Raw genomic sequence first — 13,039 nt, 5'->3', positions numbered from 1 at the left:
GGCTCAGAAGGGTTAAATGATTCACCCACTCTCCCAAGATTTCACGGACAGGATTGGGATCGAAGCAGTAACCTCAGCCCCTGTCCCGTGTCTGTTTCTTGACCTGAGGCTAAACAGGCATCTTTTCTGGAGAGGCAGCTTGGTGGTCCAGGGACAGAGACCCAAGTTCGACCTCCCTGGGTGATCTCAAGATCTCCAAACAGTTTTCTCAACTGTCAAGTGAGGGTTTGACACATGCCTCACTGGATGGCTCTAAGGAAAAGGAGTCAAGCACACCTAGCACCTTGCACGGAGCCCGGCACATGCTTGTTTGCTGGACACAACCTTTTCAGCCGTCACAGACCCTCACACTGCAAACATAGGAGCAAATGATGGGCGTAAGAATGACAAGCTTCTATGCATAACATTAGAGAATACAAAAGGGAAATGACACGGACAGACCTTAACTTCAGTGACTGCAGCCTTCTTGTGTGCGGCAGGTATTTCTCATGCACACAGCACACGCGTATTGAGCACCTGTCCTGCGGTGGGCACGGTGCTGGGGACAATGGTGAAGTGTCACAGTCTCGCCAGGGAAGTTGCTCTTAAACAATTTCAGTTCAAACTAGCAAGTGCTTTGGTGGAATTACAAGTTAAGTGCTCTTAGAGCACAGAGAAGAAATGGAGTAGCCCTACCTGGCAGGGCCCATAAAGGTTTCACAGAGAAGGTGCCATTTAAGCTGAATCTTGAAGGTAAATAGAAAGTCCCCAGGTGGGGAAGAGTGGGTAAGGTGAGGGAGGACGTGGCAGAGAGGGAAGATGGGCCAAGTCACGGAGGTGTGGGAGGGAATGCAGGTTTGGGGAGCAGAGGGAAGACCGTTGGCGTAAGGCAGAGTATGTGGGGATTGATGGGTCAGAGAGAGAGTATACGATCGTCAGTGAGGATCTGGGTTTAGTCCTGCAGGCCAGAAGGCGTCACCTGGCTCCTAAGATCTTAGGTGGAATGAGAGTTCCAGCTCCTAGCCTTATATCAAGTAGTTACCCTGCTGGCATAGAGGGAATCTTCAAATAGGCAAGGACATCGAATTGGACTTGAAAAGCTCAAGGGTATCCCTGATCGCATCCTTCTTAAAGGTTAAAAATGTCAAAGATAGCTGAAAACGTCTCATAGATCACTTTGATCACAACCAATTCCCCGAGTGGCCTTTGGGAACATATGGGTGCATTTGGAGTTGTACACAGCCGTCTGGAGAATCCTGCGAACGTTTATTGGGCTGGGGCCCTGGAAACCAACCGCCCCGTGGTATGTGGGACAGACTCACGCAATGAAAAGGTACCCCACACAAAACGCCAGCCAAGCCCATAAAGCCTCAGTGGCGTACAGTGAGAAGTGTTTACGGATGCAGCTCTACTGATCTTGGTCAGGCTTGCTCACGTGACAGGCAACTGGGGAGACTCCACTCTGCTCCAGCTGTCTCTCTTCCCCCAGCAGGCTAGCCAGGCATTTTCCCAAGAAGCATGCACTTCCTCTTGAGCCCTAGCCTCAGGATTGGGGCATCAGTGCTTCCCCCTCCATTCTGTCTGCCAAAGCAAGTCACAAGTCGAGCCCAGATTCAAGGATTAGAGAAATCGGCTTTGCCTCTGTAGTGGGCAGCACCAAAAGTCACATGACAAAGGGGAAGGATATGGGGGAGGGGGCAATGAAGAAACTGGAGCATTTAATGCAGTCAGCTGTCAGAGCACACATCTTGAGAAGTAATATCATACCTTAACCTGTCAAGGCAGTGGTCTTTTTTTTTTAATAAATAAATTCTAAAAAAAAAACAAAATATTAAACAAAAAAGAAAAAAGTCTTTTTTCAGGCATACAGACACAAAAATTACAAGATCAGCATGGTCTTAATATAAAGCAAAGTAAAATTTACCATGATTTTGAACTACTGGTAGAGAATAAAGAAGGATAATCCATTTGACCTTAACAGTAAAATCATTGGAACTGTAGACAAAGGAATAATCATAGCATATCACCTAGTTCAAGGCAGTGGTCTTAATTGATAGGTCATAAAGAAGTGAGTGAATATATTTTCTTGTTGGTTTAGAGATTTTATATATATATATATATATATATATATATATATATATCTTCTTTTTGGAAAAATATTCTGTTGCATTCAGCTCTTAATAACTCTAGTCATGTAAAGTTTAATCTATATTCAACTCTGTGTCATCATGTGATGGACAAGGCTCATGTAACAGAAGAAATATTGGAAGCAACCATGTGACCTTCGGCAAATTATTATTTTCTTTAAATAAGTTTTATTGAAATACAATTTGCATATGATAAATCCACTCGTTCTGAGTGTGCATGTATTTTCACAAATGTGTACACCCAAATAACCATCACTCTGAGCATGACATAAGACATTCCCATCACCCGAAAAAGTTCTCTCCTGCCTATTCCCAGCCCATTCATTCTGCTACCGCACATCCACTGATTGAATTTCCATATCGGTCGAAGTTCTTTTCCTTGTTCATTGCAATTTTTCACCTATAAGGCAAGCATAGTCAGTCACACCTGCCTGGGAGGGATATTGTGTATCGGGCAGCTGCTTATCGGCAGATCTGGAAACCTGTATATCTGCATCTGCTTATGTGAAATGCTAGTTCCCTGTTAACAGGACAGCTCACTCTTTCACTAGTTGGGTAGGAAGGAGAATAGGAGAGGTAAGTAAAGAACTCCTACAAGCAGATTAATAAAGTAAAAGACGTCAGAGCATTAGAAGAGAGGGAGACAAAGAGTGGGTACTGAGACTGATTAAACTTGGATGAAATTAAAAGATGTTTTGTTTTGTTTATGGGTTTGCATTTTCTTTCCAATACCTGGTACAGAGATTGAAATCTGTAGCTCTGGAGAGAGAAAAGCACCAGGTCACACAAAGGTACTGCTCCATTTGGTTCCCGTTACTCTGTTCGTAGACAGTTCCCCCCCTGTTATTTGAAATTGTTGTGCTGGGTCATGAAGGAAAACGTTTTTTGTTTTGTATAAGGACTTTGTGGTTGCTTATACATTTGTCAGTGCCACCACCATCACTGTTAGCTCAGAGCGTCTCATTCCTCAGAGGGTGAGGCAGCTGCCCTTTATCATCACCTCTTTGAAATCAGATTAAATTGCAGAGGAAAATGAAAACAGGATCCTGTCCTTCTCTGATTGGCCCATCAATAAGGTCCAATGGGTAACAAACTCAGGGGAGGATAGGGCACAACAGGCAGGCCCCCTCGGGGATTTTCTTCTTGTTTCCAAGCCTTCTTGCCTACCTTTCAGCTCCAGAAGCAGCTCTCTGAGCTGGATGAGGACGACTTGTGTTACGAGTTCCGGCGAGAGCGTTTCACCGTCCACCGAACCCACCTGTACTTCTTGCACTACGAGTATGAGCCCACTTCAGACAACACGGACGTCACCCTGGTTGCTCAGCTCTCCATGGACAGGTAGGCAGATGGGCCCTCACCCTCCACACAGTCCCCTTGCCGCTGCCCTTCACCCAGTCGAATGGAGAAGGGAGAGATGGCCTCACAGGCTTAGAACATTGAAGCCTGATAAGATAGGGCTTATGTCTCATCCCTTCTCCAGCACTGAAAACCAAGGGCTCCTGTCTCTTGATGGTGCTGGTTGTTTGTGAGGATGAAGAATTGACTCTAAAAACAGAGAGCTCTACTCAAATTACCTCAAGGAAAGGGGGAGTGTGTTACAGGGAAACACATGGACTGGACCCACAGTTGCTGCTGGAAGGCAATTCTGTTTGTTTTCCTTATATGCGTGTTGATGCAAGCATCGTTCCTGGAGCCTTTATCAGGAAGTACTGACGTAATCCTTGCCCTCATGTGGCTTATGGTCTGTTGCACTGATTCTCAACCTTCACTGGGGACAAATTGAATCACCTGAGGAACTTTTAAAACAAATTCATGGTCAGGTTCCATTGCAAACCAGTTAAGTAAGAATCTTTGTGGGGTGGCGACCTTGAATTGTTTTAAGTTTGCCATGTGCAGCCAGCATTGAGAAAATGAGACTAGCGGTATAAAAACAGTAAATAATTAAGTCAAATGATTATAATTGTGATAAGTGCTTTGAAGGATGAAACACATATTATCAACGTCAAGTGAGAGACCTTCTTTAGGTGGCATGGTCAGGAGAGGTCTTTCTAAGGAGAGGACATTTCTGCAGAGACTTGAGGATGAGAAAAGGAGTTAGGTATGTGAGTTGCTGAGAAAAGTTTTCCAGGCAGACAAAATAGCAAGTGCAAAGGCCCTGCAGTAGGAAGGGCCTTGTGTCTTCAGAAACCTGATAGAAGACCAGTGTGACTGAAGCATCACTGGAGAGGGGGCTTGAGAGGAAAGTTGCATGAGGTTAAGTTTATAAACATTAGAAACTCCTAAAATATTTGGATTTTATTCTGAACGTGGTTGAGAACCTATTGTAGAAATTTCACAGAGTTTTATGCTGTAATTTATATTTTTGAAAACCTCTCTCTGGCTGCCAGGAGGTGAATGGATTCAAAGGCTTTCAGGGCTCTGCAGTTTTTCTGTACCTGGCCGTCCTATGTGCCTTCTCCGCACCTCGGCTAACCAGCTTCCTCTTTGATTTACTGATGTCCACAGTGGCTGCCCTTGCCCTAGTTTCCTTCATGTCATTCCCCCTCGACTCCCACAATTAGGAAGGGAGTTTGATGGTCTCATTCTGTCTTTGAGCCACTTTGGAGATGCCTGTCCAGCCTATGCATGAGATTCCATGGGGTCGTTTTAGGATTAAATGAGTTAACGCCTGTAAAGCGCTGAGGACAGTACGTGGCACAGTTGGTAAGTGTTCAATAAATGTCACTTGTGATTACTCACGAGTGATTGAAGAATGAGTGAACAAACAAAGGAACAGCACTGGGACACGAAGAGGCTCACGGACAGGAGGCAGTCTGGGAGTTCCGGAGAGTGAGGGCGACCTTGCCTCCGGAGGCAGCCGGGAATGATGCGTGCTGAGAGCGGCTGTGGAAGCAGGTTCCTTTTTGCTTTGTGAGTCCCTCTGCTTATTAGCAAATGACGGCTCACAGAATTCAGTGGCTTCATGGCTAGTGGTTTCCTGGAGATGCACAGCCTCCGGGACACCTGTACAGAAACTCAGAGAACTTGCTGACCGTAACAGGTAGCAAAGACCACACGGGATAAGAAGGAGAAGCACAGAGCTTCTGGCCCCAGCTGGGTCCTTGACCTGCTGTGTCATCTCAGGAGAGGTCTTTACTTCCCGTGGCCTCACTTTTCTCATCTCCAAAATTCACGTGATTGATTGCTCAGCAGATACTATGTAAGCATCTATTAGAATCATGTGCCAGCCTCTTGTGGGGCTGGGACTACGTAAGAAGACCCTATTCCTGCCTTCACGGATTATGTAGTGTATTCAGAGTTCAGACCATGTATTCGTTTTCTATTGTTGTTTAATAAATCACCACGGATTTTGCAGCTTTAGAAACACTTTTTTTTTTTTTTTTTTTTTAATTTGACAGTGTCTGGGTCAGGAGTCTGGATATGTGTTAGCAGGTTCTCTGCTTGTGGTCTGAGGCCTGAAATCCAGGTGTTGGCTGGGCTGCAGTCTCATCTCACAGTCAGAGTGCACTTCTCAGCTCATTCAGGCTTTGGCAGGATTCAGCTCCAGGACCGAGGTCCCCGTTTCCTTGCTGGCTATTAGCTGGGGTCCTTCTGAGCTCCTGGGGGCCACCCTCAGGTCTTAGCCGTGTAGCCCTCTCAGCATAGCATCTTACTTCTTCAAAGCCAGCAGGAGAATCTCTCCAGTCTGTTAGTCACAGGAGTAATATCCCATCGTATTCCCAGGTTCCGCTCGCACTCAAGGGAGGGGTGCTACAGGGTGATACACCAGGGCAGGGGCAGGAGTCTTGGGGCCAGCTTAGAATTCTGGCGGGCACAGGCAGGGAACAGGTTCTGACAACAGAGAGATGCTCCAGGAGGGGCCCCCCCATCCTGGCCGGGGCAGAAGAAAGGAAGAGAGAGCGTATGTCCCCGAGGGAGGCTGAGTGGACTGACAGTAGAAGGCTCGTAGGGAGAGAAGGAGCCCCCTGCCAGCCCCCAGGTAGAGCGTGCAGCATATCCACAGGATGGAGAGGATGCCGGGCCCTCTGGGGCACACATGGTTAGAGCTTAGGTGCTTGTGCTCAGGGTGAGGGTGAGGAGAGCAAAAGATCTCGGCCAGGTAGGCAGGGCTTGGGGAAACCGGGAGAGGTGGGCAGCCCTTCCAGCTCAAACCTGCCAGGCTCCCACTGAGGCTCCATGAGGGACTGGCCTAGACCAGTGTCCCAAGTCACCCCTCCCCTTCCTTATCAGCCTGGGTGTACACACCCTTCCCCACCAAGCACAACAGCAAGTCACCCGCCATAACAGTCGCTCTTTACACTTATTTTGCCTTCTCCTCTTTGCCATTTAAAATGAAAACAAAACCTAATCCTTAATATTCGTGCTGCATGATGGTCTAGGTGGGTCTTCTGTTCTCCAGGCGGCATAAATGTATCTCAGTCCCCTCAGACGAGGCACCTGAAGTCCAGATACTATGATCTGGCCAGGTGAGTGAGTTCCAGGTGATCCCAGGTTCCCGTCAGAGCATCCTGGTTTTCCTTGGTCACGTTCACAGCTGCTCTTCGTACATTCAGCTTGTCACCAAGATATTCTTCATCAAGATCAGTAGCCAGTGGTTACCTGCAAACTCAGGTGAAAATGTGAGACTCTCTGGGAAAGCCCTGGGACATACTTACATTCAGTCAGTACTTGCTAGGTCTGTGTTCTCTGACCACAGCTTCTGCACATGGTAGGTATTTAGGAGAGGCAAAGTGATGCAGGGGGGAGAAAAAGAGAGGAAGATGACTTGGGTTCAAAGTCGAGTTGCACCACCTCCTAACCGTGTGAATTTGGGCAAGTTATTCAGGCTGTTTGAGCCTCACTCTACTTACCTATGAAGTGGCAGTAATATCGTCAAGTTCACAGATTGCTGTCTGGGTTTTATAAAGTAAGACGCTGGAAAGTGCCCAGTGATTAGCAAGTGGGCCACGAATGTTAGCACACTTTCCTTAATGTTTTTCACCTTTATGCTGGCTATGGCATTTGCTACCCGGAATTTACAAACAATTAGAAGACAAACATTTTTAATTATTAACAACTCAAATCCATCCTTATGTATACGCTTGTTATTAACAAAAGAAGACAGACAGGACAGAGACCCTCTTTCTGTGGCCAGCCCGAAGCATCCAGCCTGGGCTGCAGGAAACCCGGCAGGACCTCCCCTCCCAGCCGGCTTAAAAGAAAGCCCCGGCACCTCTCACATCTGCTGCAAACACTAACCTCAGACGCCTTCCCTTCAGAGCGCACACATCCCCCAGCATGGCAGGCGTGTGATCCCCCTGACACGCTGCGACAAGTAGTGCCATCCAGACAATACCTCAGAGAACCCAAGGAATTCCACACCCTAGCAAGAGACACTTAGCGGGACATAATCAAAAATTATAAAGCGGTCGCACAGGTGGATGAAGTCGGCAGAAATTCCTCCTTCCACGCCACCATCCCACATATCCAATTATGATGCTGCAGGCTGACTGGTGCCTGCTGGATTGATTTTTAATTGAAGAAACATTTCGGGTGTGTTTGTAAACCTTTGAGTCAGAAGTAGGCCCTACGTGAGTGCCACAACGAATTGGGAGCCAGCATGCAGGCTCCCATGCCCAGCTCCCTCTAGAATTCCGTTCAGAAAGAATGAACGTTGCCTGCTGCAGCTGTGGAGCTGGGAGGGCTGCTCCTCACACAGGCGCTCGGTCAGGAAGCTTCCCTCCCATCCCAGCAGCGGACGAGAATGGTTGAAAGGACAAAGCGGGCTGGCTAGGAGGGATCCTGATCGCAGCATCCCTGCCACCTGGCCGGGAGACGCTTGCTCGGTTTCCTGCTCCTTGGATGAAGTCCTTGAAGTACCAGCCACGGTTCCAGGGAATTGTGTGGCTGATGGGCCTTCTCTCTGTTTTCTGCAAGCGGGGGAAAGAGAACATGAGCTGGGCTAATGGGGTCCCATCCTGTAGGTCCCATCCCTCCGCTGGCAGCACAGCATCTTCTGGGAGTTTGTTAGAACACAGATGCACAGACCCCATCCCAGGCCTGCTGAACAGGAATCTCTACAGTGGGTCCCAGGGATCTGTGTTGTAATAAGCCTCCCAGGTGATCCTGAGCCAGCTGAAGCTGGGAAAGCATCGTTCTAGAGAGTGAAAGGTACTCCTTTCCCCATGTAACAGCCAGGGCGATCTTAATCTGGTCACATCATGCTTTCTCATTGCCTTTAGACTAGTATTAGAGCTGTCCACCGTGACCTTGAAGGCCCCATATGACCCGGCACCTGCCAAGCCCCCAAAGCCTCTCCTTCTGCCCCTCACTTACCTATGTGCCATCCACACTGGTCCTGTTTCTTCTTACTTGAGCATGCTAAACTCTGTATCCCAAGGGCTCTTCCCTCTTCTTGGAAAGCTTTTCACCCAGGCTTTCTCAAGGCCAGTCCTTCTCATTATCCGGGGCTCACAATGACCTCTCTTGCAGGCCTGCCCTCACCATCACTCTTTATCCTGTTTCCTGTTCTGTTGCCCCTCTGGCACTCAGTTCACTCTGAACTTATCTTGGTTTGTTTATTTCTTCTCTCCAGAAGTGCAGGAACCTTGTCTTTCTCATTCATTCTGGGGCCCAGGACAATGCCTGCACATTGCAGATACTCACAGGATATTTGCTGGAGGACCACGTGTTCCAAAGGGAGGAATTGAACGTGAGGAGGAAATCACAGCTGTCATGTACGGGTGCCCGCTGCACATGCAGACACTTGAGAGTGACAGACACTTGAGAGTCATGAGTAAGCAGCAAGCTTCCAAGAGCAGCTCCGGGCAAGCCCCACCAAACAAGCACTTTTCAGCGCCCCTGCCTATGTCATGTCGCTAATGCCCCATGGACCAAAGCATGTCCCCTGGCCAGCCCAGAATCAGTGTGGCAGAGGGTATTACCAAAAGGTGTAGATAGATAGAGGGAGAGGAATTTGTAGCCATTTTGTCATCGACAAAGGTATTATTATCCCCTCTATGCATATGTGGAAATGGAAGCTCAAAGAACTATTGTCACTTGCCCAGAGATGCTGACACAGGTCAGAGTTCAAACCCAGTTCTGCCTGAGCCCAGAACCCACAGTTGCCCTCTGTACCCCGCAGCCTACCTTGCCCTGTGTCGCAGATTGGGGTCGTCTGCCTTGTAGGGAGTGGGTTCCCCATTCCAGCAGAGACTGAGTGGCCACCTGCCCAGGCTGCTTGGCCAACTGACATTCTAGAATTCCTTCCAACCCCAGTCTTTTAGGTTTCGAATCAGCCATCTCCCTGCCTGCTCCCTTTCACCTACACAGACTGTCTGGGGCTTCCTGTCTCAGTAGGACTCCCTGGGGGAAGCCCTGCTTCTTTCTGGGTCTTGCAGACAATGTCTCTGGCTGTTCCTGAGCCTTTGCCCTCCTCTTCCCGGCATGAAGCGATGGCGGGCTCTATGGGGGAGGGGAGAGAGCATGGGACAGGGAGTCTTCGTGTCAGCCCTTCCTCTCGTACACGGTGTGCTCTTCAGCAGGTCATGCTCTTCTCTGAGGCTGAGGCCTTTCATCATAACAATGTTATAATCAGACTTAAAATCTCAAAGAGTCTTTCCAAACGGGTAGGAGTTACCCATTTTTTGAATTAATCTTTGTCTCTTGAAACACTCTCCGTTGGCCCAGGTCCTTGCTGTGCCAGATCCTTTGTCTTCCAACGTAAGACACCAAAGAAAGACTTGGCACAAAACTCAACAGGAACTACACAGGGACAGACCTTAGGGAATAGGTGTGGAGAGAAACAACCAGGAGAAGAATGGAGAGACTGGGGGATCTTGGACTCCAAGAGAGACCAAGGAGGAGGAGGAAGGAATAGAGAGAAGCTGACACCAAGGTTAGGGGAAACAGGTGATGAGAAGATATTTGGGGACATCTTTCTCAGCCAAAAGCCAGTTCGTGTTGAGTAGTGGTCTGGATCCCTGGCACTGGGGTCAGACCTGGGTGCGAATCCAGCCCCTCCACTTTGTAGCTGCGTGACTTGAAAGAAGTCATTTCACCTCTTGGAGCTTCCTCACCTGTAAAACAGTGATTGAGAATCTCCACTATGTTTATAGCATTACTGTAAATGTTACAAATTTACACTTACATTTTGGACAACAGCCAAAATGTGTTGGCACACTGTGAGCAACAGATAAATGGTAGAGACTTACTGTATCGTGATCACACTTTATGTATCATCATCATTATGATGAACCCCGCTCAGTTTGTCTGTTTGACTGTTGTTCGGGTCCTGGCAGAGAGCTTGGTTTTAAGGGAAAAGAGAGACTGGAGCTAGTGGCAGAGAGACAGAAGTGATTGTGCCATGATTCGTTTTCACTCAGTGAGTCTCTTTGGAACATCTGGCACCATTTCCTGTAGAGTCTGCATGGATATGATGTTTGTCACATCATTAGCCCCTTTCTCCTGAGAACCCTAAGTATTTTGTGTCTCTGTTCTCACTCTAAACTTTTCTCAGAGGTGGGAAGATTGGGGCTGGACCAGGCAGGGCTTGCTCCCTGCTCGGAAAACTCAGACACAGAGTCCAAAACCAGGTCAGTGGGAGAATCCCCAGCAGAAGCTGGTCTCTCTTCACACTCGGTCAGACATGCCTCCTGCATCCACTCCCTTTAGCAGCTCTGACGTCCGCATAGTAGAAATTATCCTTGCCCTGTACTCCCCAAATCTTAAAGGATTGGTACAAACATCTCTCCCATCCAAGTGCAGAGTCCTCCCATTTTGCAGACAATGCAACTGAGGTGCAGGTGGGATAATTCAAAATCCCAGATTCTCAAGAGCCCAGCAGAAACCAGGGTCCTTGTAGCAGAGGCCGAACACAAATTTCAGTGAAATCAAGCGTTGTGGAGAATGTAGTGCCTCTTTCAAAACTGGCTGGGGTCAATTTGATTAACAAGTGCTATAAAGTATGAGAAATGGAGGGCATTTTACCCTGATGAATATCTTAATCCTCCTTAGTGAAAGAGGAAGCAAATCCACGAAATACCAATTCACAGAATTACTGAGAGGAAACTGAAAGTCCATCAGGAAAGCCATTGACACAAGATAGGTCTGCCCATTTTCTTTTGTTTAGAAGCATGGAAATGCATGGAATCTATTTCCTGGTAATTGTCCGAGTAAAGTGGGCATTCTGACCAGGAGACTACTGATTATGTACCTCTTGCTGGGTAGGGAAAAATTGAAATAGGCTTTTGCTGTTTCTTAACCATGGATTTTATGTACCAGGCACTTCTAATGCTTCTGGAGGGAACATTTTTATAGATTTCTCCTCAGACATTTTTGCAGAACCCTCTTGGTTGGGAGCATCTTTCGTTTTTATCTCTGGGCTCTGTTCCCACCCCACCCTCACTCTCCCTGGCTCAGTGCCTCTCGGGTAGCCTTGCAAAATTGCCTGGTGCCCTGGAGCAATAAGTGCTCTGAAAAATGAAGACACCGTCACCCCAGGCTCACTTTTGTCCCCAACATTCACATGGGTTTTTTTCCTTGCCTTTGCCAGACACCCACGAGTATTATCTTCTCACTGTCTTCAAAGTCCTATCCAGAAACCTAGCCACACACATTTGGTGCAAGTCCAAGAACCAAAGCTGACTGGACATCTAGAGCCTCAATTCCTTCGTCAGGAAAATGGGGGAAATGACAGATGAGGCACAGGGTTTGGGGGAGAATTCTGGGAAGTGTCTGGTGCATAGTAATGAGTCAGTAATTGTGGTTATTATTACTCTTGTTTTTAGTGCTTGTTTTAATGCTCCTTGTAACTCAGTTTGGCTAAATCTCCTGTGGCTGGTCCCTGCTTCAGGAGAGTGGTAGGGCTGCTGTACACCTTTGCTGAGAGAGAAGGAAAGGTATAGGAGTTTTAAGCTGGGAAATGGGATCTTTACATCATTTACTGTATTTTTTCCCACCCACTGTTGAAAAGAGGAGTCTGAAAAGAAAAAGCTTAGTGTAGTGGGATGTGACTCTCCATATCACCCCTCTGGTTGGAAGCATTCAAAAACTAGACACAAAAAGGTGAGTGTTTTTGTGCCCATTTTATAGATAAAGGAACTGAGGTTTGGTTATTGGCCTCCATCACACAGTGATTAACATTTAGAGCAGGGGGTTGGATTTGGAGCCGACTAACCAACTGTGGATGGAGATGGAGTTCCCCAGCCCCAGGCTAGCGGACGGGACGATGCGCGCGGATTCACAGATGACACCTGTATAGCCAGATGAGGCCCACGCATGCGCGGATGGGTCAGGTTTCCCGTCTCTTGCAGGCTCCAGATGCTCGAGGCCATCTGCAAGCACTGGGAGGGGCCCATCAGCCTGGCCCTCTACCTGTCGGACGCTGAGGCCCAGCAGTTCCTCCGCTACGCACAGGGCTCGGAGGTGCTCATGGGCCGCCACAACGTGGCCTACCACATCGTGTACAAGGAGGGCCAGTTCTACCCCGTGAACCTGCTGCGCAACGTGGCCATGAAGCACGTGGGCACGCCCTACGTGTTCCTGTCCGACATCGACTTCCTGCCCATGTACGGACTCTACGAGTACCTCAGGTGAGGACCCATGGGGCTCAGGCGCGGGCAGTGCCGGGGCCAAAACCCCCCTTAGGATCGTCGTCTAGTCCAGCGTTCCCTCTGTCAATGGGTCAGCCAAGACCCAGAAGGGGAGAGCACCAGCCCAAGTCCACCCATAGATAAATGGCCCCTGACTGCCGGGTTTGGAGGGGCAGTTAGGCTATCAACTGTCTGTATTTTTACGATGATCAGACTAGAACCCCAGTTGGCCTCATGAAATGTTTATGGCAGAGCTTGGTCCAGGAAGCATCTCCTGTCTCCCAGTCTAATGCTCTTCCTACAGCTTTTATGAAAACATATCATTCCTCTTGCAATTTTGGA

The 13,039-nt window shown here is 48.2% G+C and overlaps 1 protein-coding gene across 1 annotated transcript in view; it reads left to right on the top strand.

Annotated features, from left to right (window-relative positions):
- Nucleotides 1-13,039, top strand: part of LARGE1 (LARGE xylosyl- and glucuronyltransferase 1) — a 443,593-nt gene that overhangs the window by 392,207 nt on the left and 38,347 nt on the right. The window contains exons 11-12 of the mRNA XM_007449439.1: nt 3,301-3,464; nt 12,419-12,697. Coding sequence (XP_007449501.1) covers nt 3,301-3,464; nt 12,419-12,697 — 443 coding nt within the window. The remainder of the gene's footprint in view (nt 1-3,300; nt 3,465-12,418; nt 12,698-13,039) is intronic.

Source organism: Lipotes vexillifer, unplaced genomic scaffold (assembly GCF_000442215.2).
Source record: "Lipotes vexillifer unplaced genomic scaffold, Lipotes_vexillifer_v1.1 scaffold374, whole genome shotgun sequence".
NCBI classification, from domain to species: Eukaryota; Metazoa; Chordata; class Mammalia; order Artiodactyla; family Lipotidae; genus Lipotes; species Lipotes vexillifer.
This window is presented reverse-complemented; position numbering and strand designations above follow the sequence as displayed.